We start from the raw sequence: 9,622 nt of genomic DNA, 5'->3' as shown, positions 1-9,622 counted from the left end.
GCTGACAGGGACATGAGACACCTGACAGAGACATGAGACAGCTGACAAAGATATGAGATACCTGACAGACATGAGACAGCTGATAAAGACATGAGATATCTGACTGAAGCATGGAACAGCTGATAAAAGACATAGAAGCAACTGATTAAGACATGAGACACCTGGCAGATACATAAGAGCAGATGACAGAGACATGAGACTGCTGACAAAGACATGAGACAGTTGAGAAAAACATGAGACAGCTGAGAGAGAGATGAGATGACTGACAATGACATGAAGCGCCTGATAGAGACATAAGACAACTGGGCAAACTCCCAGGAAACCTCAAGGACCTTAGTGAGGGGAGGTTAAAGAGCTGGTCCAGTGTTCCACAGCCAGGACGGAACCCACATTGTTCCTCCTGGATCTGAGGTTTGACCAACGATCAGACTCGCTTCTCCAGTACCCCTGAATAGATCTTACCAGGGAGACTAAAGAGAGTGATGTCCCTATAACTGGAGCAGACCCTCCACCACCACCCCAGTCTGCCAATCCAGTGGCACTGCCCCCAATGTCCATATGACGTTGAGAAGGTGTGTCAACCAAGACACAACATCCAGAGTCTTAAAAAAATCCGAGCAAATCTCATCCACCTCCGGAGCCCTGCCACCGCGGAGCTTTTTAACTACCTCAGTGAACTCCGCCACAGTTATGGACAGACCAACCCTGGAGTTGCCCTGCTCAGCTTCCTCTTTGAAAGATATGTCAGTGGGACTGAGAAGGTCTGAGAAGTATTCCTTCCACCTCCCGACGACGTCACTGGTTGAGGTCAACAGCACTCCACATTCACTGAACACAGTGTTAGTAAAGTGTTGCTTTCCCCCCCTCAGCCGCCTGATGGTTTGCCAGAATCTCCTCGGAGCCGACCGAGAGTCTCTATCCAATTCATAATATTGTGAATACAGCCAGTAGCTCACAGCTTATTTGTGTGAAACTGATGAATGTGCACACCAAGGAAGGTGAAAGACTTTACATGAAAGTTGTTCAGAAAAATGTGTGTCTTCATCAAACCGCAATTGTTGTACACAGATTTCTTCAGTGTTCACTTGGTGCAGTTTAGAAATGCTTTATTTTAATTGTGTTTATGTTCTACAGTATATATTTTTTGTATTTGTATTGTATACCGGTACTTTTAAAATCACGGTGTACAATATTTATGCTTCTAACTCTGTGTGTTTATAGTACTATTCTAGATCTTTTTCAATTTAAAGTTTTTCAAATAAAATGTTCAAAGACATTTTGAGTGTATCTGTGATGGTACATGGAAACCTAAACGATAGGGCATGGCTGAGCGTGGGTGATTCAGGCTTGGGTGAGGGCGTCGGAGGGGGTTGTCCGCCCAGGGCACCAAACAGGCTAGGACCGCCCCTGGGTACAGCATATAACACACGTACACACGTGGGAAACTAAAACATATTTCATTCAAAGTGAACACCTTTTGGACTGAGTCTAGACACCTGCTGAAAACAGAGAGGGAACAGAACAAACCCAGTCTCATTATTGGTTCTGTGTTCTGATCCGGTCAGGTCTCCCCCAGCCTATCTGCAATGTGTCCTGTTAGGTTTCCAAACAGCTGGTAATGACTGCTAATAAACAGCAGAAGAAACAGGTAAATCAAGCGAGAAGACAACAAAATGAGCTCTCCAGAGGACAGTAATGCTAAACACACACACAGGCACACACCAAATTTGAAAAGTTGCAATTGACATTTACAGTACTTGTGTTACCATATTTGAGAATAAATGTGTTTATTTTTTTTTATCTTTAGTATGTTGTATTCCAAGTATTGTACTTAGTTATGTTTGATATCTCACCTGTTAATGAATTTAAAAAAAAATTAACTGTAACCCTGAATTAAAATGAGGAGAAAATATGTGCACCCTAACTCTGGATCTGTTTTGAACCACTCAGCTCATGTTTGATCCGGCTAGAAGTGAAGGCGAGCCGTGAAGGAGAAGGTTTCTTGGTAAATAAATACACAGAACTTGACTCTGACTCCGCTCACTGCTTCATTCACTCCTGGACCTGGAGTGAAACTCAACAGACGTGCTTATGTTGTCTCGCTACTCTTAACTGGTGAGCAGCTAAACCTTCACCACGACTGTTCAAGTCAAACAAAACTCCTGGATCTCTTGAACGTGTTAAATAAACACTGTGGCTCCAAGTTAAAGGAAGAGAGCTGCTTCATTCTGTTGTTAGCTACGTTAGCTGTTAGCTATGTTACCTGTGGTAGCTCAAAGAGACTCTGACCTACAGCCTGCGGAAGTGAGTTTAAAGCACATTTCTTTGTTTTATATCATAAAACAAAGCACAATCATAGTTTATAAGAAGGCTTTGTGAAAATTAATCAGACAGACATGGATGCCTGGTGCTGCTAATGGTAGTTAGTTCTGTAGCAGCTAGTAGGATAAATTATTATTTAGTTTAATTCAATAACCCGGGGTGATTATAAACAGATAGCATGTGGGCCTGGTCTAATTAAATCATATGGGCTGACAAGTAATAATACTGAATTTATTGAGAATAGGTAACAACTTACCAAGCTATCCACCTTATTCCTGGGGGCTCTACTGTAGAAATGTGTGTACAACTTCCTGTCAGACAGGAAGTAGCAGTAAGCGTTGGTTGACCATGGGAAAGTAATTTACATTCAGTTTAGCAGATAAAACTCTGTTTTTGTTTTGTTCACATCTATTTAACAACCATAAAGTTTACTAAAATAGCCGTGCTGAGTTCAGGTACCTGTTGTGTTCACGGCTGCACGAACAACCAGACCAAACTAAATCAGTGGCTACAACAACAGAGTTTTGAACACGGACCCAAAACAAAAAGAGTTCCTGTGAAAAGCGGTGTAGTTTCCATCTCCTACCTACAGATGCTGAATTAAGAAGAATGTGGCTAAAAAATGTGAACTTGAAGAGACCGCCCAAAACGCTGGATGTGAGCTCATTTCACTTGTTGACAAACAGCTGATGCAGGAAAACCTGCATCCTACTTTGTGGCTGGACTATATTAAACCAGTGAAGAAGAGACGCTGGATCCTCAGAAGGACTGAAAACAGTGTGACAAGAATATCAGGTATGATTTCAAGTGTATGAAGGGCACAGATTTATAGTATTTGTTTGTCTTCAGTATTACGATCTTCTCTGCAACTAACCCAAGCTCAGTGATGGAGGACTTTAAAGCTTTGGATGGGCTCTATGTCTGCTTTAACAATTGTGTTCCACCTCTTTGAACAAAACACGACCGGCCTTATTACTGTGTAGATACTAACACGCCTCAGACCTGTTCAGGTTGTTCATTGCCTCATCAATGGAAGCAACCATCAATGAAGTAGCTAAATATGCTAGTAGATGTAATCTGCAGCCACTTCTTCAGGTCGTTCTCCATCCCTCGTCCTCAGCAGGAAGCAGTATGATTATATTGTCCTGTTTGACCTCTGACAGGTGGTGTTCCTACATGTTTAAATTAAATCCACAATGCTCGGAGAAACTGCATTAGCTCGTACTGTTCGCACATAAACAAATACCGGTTCTGGTTTGTGCCAGAAGTCGTGCTCATAATTCGTGCAAGGCAGCATGGGGGGCTAGGAAAAAGGTGGATAAACACAGTCTCTGTTACCATGGTGATTTAATGTTAGGGAAGTATTGGTCAAGAGTTATGAATGTTTTTATATTGTGGCTGAGAAACATATTTTCCTCCTGCCTTGAGAACTCGCGGTGCCTCCTCGGCGTCATCGCCATGAGAACGTGCGCAGAACGTTCTCTTATCTCGACTTGGAGGCTGCAGAGCCTCTGATGACCATGGAACATGTCTGTGTGCTTTTGTGGGTTGATGCTGCAGCTTCAAGGAACGTCCACTGAACTGCTAATGGTATAAAAGTCAGCAGAGGACACTGCTGGAGGCTGATTCTGTGACAATGTCCTCATGCAGATGCATTTAAGTTTATGTATGTAGACCATCCTGAAATCAGCCCTCACAAGTAAAATGCAGGTTAAAAATCTTCACTTGTTGTTGAGTGTGGTTCTTTTGAGTAAACAACGTTAGTGAACGAGATATTTTCAACATTTAGCAGGTCCAACTCTGTTACCATGGCGATTTAACCAGACTCAAACTCCGTTAGTTGATTTCTGGTAACTCTTGTAGTTCTTAACTTGCTGTTGTACAGGATGTTCAAACACATTTAGTTTTGTTAGTTATTTGATAATTGTATGATGCAGTGGGAGGGGCTTACTGACCCACTTCCCGAGTGACTCTGGATTCAAAAATATAAAATAGCAGCATCCAAAAACCAGATATTATGGTTTCACGAGATCCTTCGTCCATCTTTATATTCAGTCTGTATCGTCATGTTACAAGCATTCTCTTTTGACTACAGGCTGATGACAGGATAAACATGATTCAATGTACAAACTATATGTTTGTTTTAATTGAAATGGTAATATCTTTATTTTACATCCTACAGTATTTTATCTTTTTTTAGTCTACCACAGCTTCTCCTTTGCTCTGTTTCTCCAGTCCCTTGCCCCTTCATCATCCCTCCCTCCTTCCCTCTGGTGTTACAGCTCGCTGGCTCCAGGTGGTGGAGAGCGAGGGATGATGGAGAGAGGGAAGAAAACCAAAAGGAGGGTGGGGAGGGATCATCTGTTCCAGTGTTCATACCATCAGAGTCAAACATTACCCTCTGTCCAAACCTATTGTACATGATACATCTTTAAATGTTCCATAATCTTATGTTATCCTAAGAAAATTAAATCTTTGTTTTTATTATAATATTCCACATTTATACAAAAATGAGAAGTATTTTAGGCTGAAACTTCTCCTCCAAATTAAAGATAAACTCGTTTGTTAGTAAAAAAAAAAAAAAAATGTGTACATATGAAACAAAACAAAAAGGACCAGACTGAAACGTTTTGATGACAGGACGTTCTGGGTAAAACGTATTATCACTTCCTGTTTTCGCTGCTGGTAGCTGGAGTAATTTGTTTGCTCGAGGAATCTTTTGTTTTACTGGATTGTATCTGTCTTTTGCAGAGTTCAACATTCTAGTACACAAACACCCTCAATACAACTGTTTCTCTGCTGTTGGATTGTGCTCACTAAATCACAATGTCACTAAAATTAGAACCATCTCATCTAAAAATGATGCATGGTCCAAGCATTTATCACATCTAGGCTGGACTATTTCAGTGGTTTATCTGGGTTTCCAAAACACTTTTTAAAAAGTCTTCAGTTGATTCAAAATGCTGCTGCCAGAGTTTAAATGAGAGTTGATGGGATAAGATCACATCTCTCCAGTTTTAGCTTCTCTCCATTGGCTCCATGTCAAATTCAGAATCTTACTTCTAACATACAAAGCTCTCAACAACCTAGCTCCATCTTATATCACAGATCTTATCGTTTCTTACTTTTCTAACGGAGCACTTTGTTCTCAAACTGCAGGTTTACTTGTGGTTCCTACAGTTTCCAAAAGCCGAATGGGAGGCAGAGCTTACAGTTATCAGGCTCCTCTCTTGTGGAACCAACTTCCAGATTCTATAGGCTCAAGTCTTTCCTTTTTGATATATCCTATAGTTAGGGGTCAGCTTGGGTTTACTGAGCTATCCCTTAGTTATGCTGCTATAGGCTTAGACTGCTGGAGGACAAATTGACCACATTTCCTCACTCTGCTGCTGTCTTTACTTGCTCTGCTCCAGGGCTGTTCAACTAAACTGCTCAGGGGGGCACAGTTACTGAAAGCCAAGAGCTCAGGGGCCAGATATCCAGCAGTTATTCTCATTAATTAAGTTTGTTTTACAGTTTAAAATCTAGTTTTATTTAAAAATGAACCCACTGATGGGCTGAACTGAGCTCACCCGTGGGCCTGATTTGGCGTCCGGGCCACCAGTTGAATAGCTGCTCTACTCTATCTGTTTGTATTTGTAAGTATTTCTATCTGAACATGTTTTTTTGTCTTTCCTCCAATAGAAAGTTCACCTGGACCCGTTACTCCGTGTTTGTCTCTTTCTCCTTCCTGTTCCTCTCAAACCCCAGCCGGTCGGAGCAGATGGCTGCTCGTCCTGAGCCTGGTTCTGCTGGAGGTTTCTTCCGGTTAAAAGGGACAAACTAACTCACTTGAGTTAGTTAAAGACTAACTCGCTGTAAAATGCACCTCTGAGGAGATGGGGTTATGTTTGACTGGTGTAAGACCAGTATAACCAGGTAATCAGGTGAGCTCTTCCCACAAAAAGCACCAGTTTGTTCAGTTCAGCGCACCACTGCAGGGACTGGAGGGAAACACCAACAGGGAGGACCGAGACACCCACATCTTATTAGTTCAAGTGCAGCAAGGCAGAAACAAACAGCCATGTTTGTAGCCGGTGGCAAAGACGCACACATACACACAGACACACACATCAGTGGACCCTGAATCGCATTATCCACATCCTCTGACTCTAAAAGCTTCTTATTCGCCTCATTAAGTCTTCAGTGACACAAAGTAACCAGACTAGACCTTACCCACCACCACACACACACATACAGAACGTGTGTGTGTGTGTGTGTGAGAATGTGTTAAGGAGAACAGTGTGTGCGTTGGAGGGAGGGGTGGGGGGATGCACTTAGTAGCACAGACAGATATGTGCACAGACACACACGGGCTCAGGCTCGGCCCGTGGGACAGCTTCTTAGACAGCCGACCGACATTAGCAGCCAGGAGCTTCACAGATTTGACTACAGGCTAACGGGCTGAACCGCTGATTCAGTACGGGATGTGATCTGCAGGTGCAAGCTAAAGCAAACGGACTAGCTAAATCCTTTAAACTGCACAGACAGGCTCACTGTGTCATTTTACTTTAAGCTGACAGGGAACGATTTTAAATCCATTCATTTATTTAATTTCTGCTAACCTGTAGAACATCAAGTCTGCGGGTCAGAAACGGGTCCGGCTACAATTCTTACAGAGTTCTGATGTAAAGTAGGTAAAGCTCATGCTGCCGACACGTCATTAGCACCATGCTCAACAGGGAGCACTTAGATCCAGGTGACTGGCCACCACGCACCTCTGAGGCAGCTGCGTGCGTGCTCGTGAGCGTGCACGTGCATGCGTAGTAGAAAGGACAATGAGGCATGCAGCCAGCGGCAGGGACTGGGGTGAATGTGGAGCTGAGGTGAGGTCAGGGCTAACCGTGCACGACTGTTCTACTCCAAAAACTTCTCAAAACGTTGGTTTTTACTCAAACTGCTCCTTGAAAACACATTTCAACAATTTCATAAAATTTTTAAAATCCTTTTCTTTTCATTGTTCCAAGTTCACCAGTTCCTTTAAACATCTTAAACCCTTTGTTACCAGCTGTTAACTGCTCCGTTCAACACGTTTAACGTCTCCTTTAAACCTTTTCGACTACTCTGTTTATTCTAATTATCTCTTAAACGCTTTAACCCACTCCATTGAACATTTTGAACTGTTCCACTGATCACACTAAACTGCTCCGTTAAACATTTAACTGTTCTGGTAATCAGTGTGATTTCTGGTTGTACGGTGAACTAGAAGACTAAGGGCCACACCATGTGGAGCAGATGGGAACTCCCGTCACAATAATCTGAACGTTCAGCAGAGTTAATGTTCATGATGATGGGCAGGCAGTGAGACAGCCCGTCTCACGGTGGGAACTAAGAGACAGAAAGGGGACAAACCTTGTTGACAGGCCGGCTCATCTTTAGCCATCCATGGTGGGGATGGGGGCAGAACGGAGGAGAGAATGAACAGGATTAGTAATCTGTAGTCTGACTGCATTGTGAGACAGAGGGCAGGAGGTAGCATCAAACACAGGTTAGCTCAGAGTCATTGAAGGAAGAAAAACAGCAAAAGCTTCCAGGGAAATGTATAAAAAAAAAAAAAGGGACAAGGCGTCAGATTGCTGTAAATATTTGTTTAAACCGGTTCATAAATCAGAATCCACCCTGGGGTGGAGGCAGCACGCACACAGGCCCGTCTTTGCAGAAGATTAGTAACGACAGAGTGCAGCTGAAGGACTGATCCCAGGTCTGCTCAGAAGGCTAAGGTGAGGAAACCTGACAGAAAACGTCCTGCTTCTTCATCATCATCCTCATCACTCTGAGGGGCCTGAAGGAATGACATCACGTGGGTCCCTTTTTTATAATTCTGACCAGTTTTTGAGAACAAGGTGCTTCTCATATGAAGGCCTGTATTTGTCTCAGGTTCTAGAGGTTCTGGTCTGAACTTGGTCTCAGTTGAGCAGCTGAAAGCTTTGCTGATGGACAGACAGGAAGTAAAGATGAACAGATGGAGGGAGACTACAGGATGAAGGTACATGAGGTTTTGGTCCAATAAAAAGGTAGAACGAGCGTCGTAACAGAGTCTTTGTGAATGAGGGAGGTTGTGTTTTCAGTTTGTTCCTGAATGAGACATAAAGTGAATAAAGCTGAGTGTGTGTTTGAAAAGTGAGGATTCATGCCGAGAAATCTTAACTGAGGTGATTATGAAAGCATTAGCAGCAGCGTGCAGCCCTCTCTGAACATGCTGGCAAGGACTTAATTTGTGTTGGAAGGGAAGAAAACGCCCTTTATTTAGTGTTCGCCTGCCTCACATTAAAAAAAAAAACAAAAAAAAAACGGCATCACAAACATTCATCCCAGCAACACGGCTTCATGATGTGCAGGTGCACAACAAAATGAGAAACTCGTCCAAAGAGACCCAGCCCAACAATTACAAATGTTCACACAGTGACCGGGGGTGGGGGGGCACTGATGAGCGCAGGGCTTCTTCACTCTGCAGCTGAAAACTTTACTGAAGAGTTTCTGCAAAATGTCAGGCAGAAATGCTGCTAATAAACGTTGTTCATAAGTTTTAAATAATAAACTTTAAAGGTGATCATAATAAACTTTATATATTTTAATTATTAACTTTATAATATTTAAATAATAAACTTGGTTTGTATGTTTTAGGCAATAAACTTTGTTCATAAATTTTAAATAATAAGCTTTGTTTAAAAGTTTAAGTACTAAACTTTGTTTATTGGTTTTAAATAATAAGCTTTCTGTTTTAAATAATTAAACTTTATGTTTTAAATAATACACTTTATAAGTTTTAAATAAACTTTGTTTTCAATAATAAACTTGTTAAGTTTTAAATAGCAAACTTTATGTTTTAAATAATACACTTTATAAGTTTTAAATAAACTTTGTTTTCAATAATAAACTTGTTAAGTTTTAAATAGCAAACTTTATGTTTTAAATAATAAACTTTATACGATATACATAACAAACTTTGTTTTAAATAATAAACTTTGTTTTGAATTATAAAATTTCAAAGTTTTAAATAACAAACTTTATGTTTTAAATATAAAGTAATAAACTTTATGTTTTAAATACTAAACTTTATGTTTTAAATAATAAACTTTGTTTTAAATACTAAACTTCATTAGCTTTAAATAACAAACATTACATTTTAAATAACAAACTTTATAAGCTTTAAATAATATACTTTGTTTTAAATAATAACCTTTATGTTTTAAATAAGAAACTATGTTTTAAATAACAAACTTTGTTTTAAACAACAAACTTTGTTTTAAACAACAAACTT

The 9,622-nt window shown here is 40.8% G+C and overlaps 1 protein-coding gene across 6 annotated transcripts in view; it reads right to left on the bottom strand.

Annotated features, from left to right (window-relative positions):
* Window positions 1-9,622, bottom strand: part of znf423 (zinc finger protein 423) — a 148,756-nt gene that overhangs the window by 48,916 nt on the left and 90,218 nt on the right. For 4 of the 6 annotated variants that reach the window (XM_037683279.1, XM_037683281.1, XM_037683280.1 and 1 more), the window contains one exon: window positions 7,714-7,734. The exons of the other annotated variants lie outside the window; for them this stretch is intronic. In XM_037683279.1, the coding sequence (XP_037539207.1) occupies window positions 7,714-7,734 (21 nt within the window). The remainder of the gene's footprint in view (window positions 1-7,713; window positions 7,735-9,622) is intronic. 6 annotated transcript variants of the gene reach the window in all.

Source organism: Nematolebias whitei, chromosome 10, assembly GCF_014905685.2.
Source record: "Nematolebias whitei isolate Nwh7 chromosome 10, NemWhi1, whole genome shotgun sequence".
Taxonomy (NCBI): Eukaryota; Metazoa; Chordata; class Actinopteri; order Cyprinodontiformes; family Rivulidae; genus Nematolebias; species Nematolebias whitei.
This window is presented reverse-complemented; position numbering and strand designations above follow the sequence as displayed.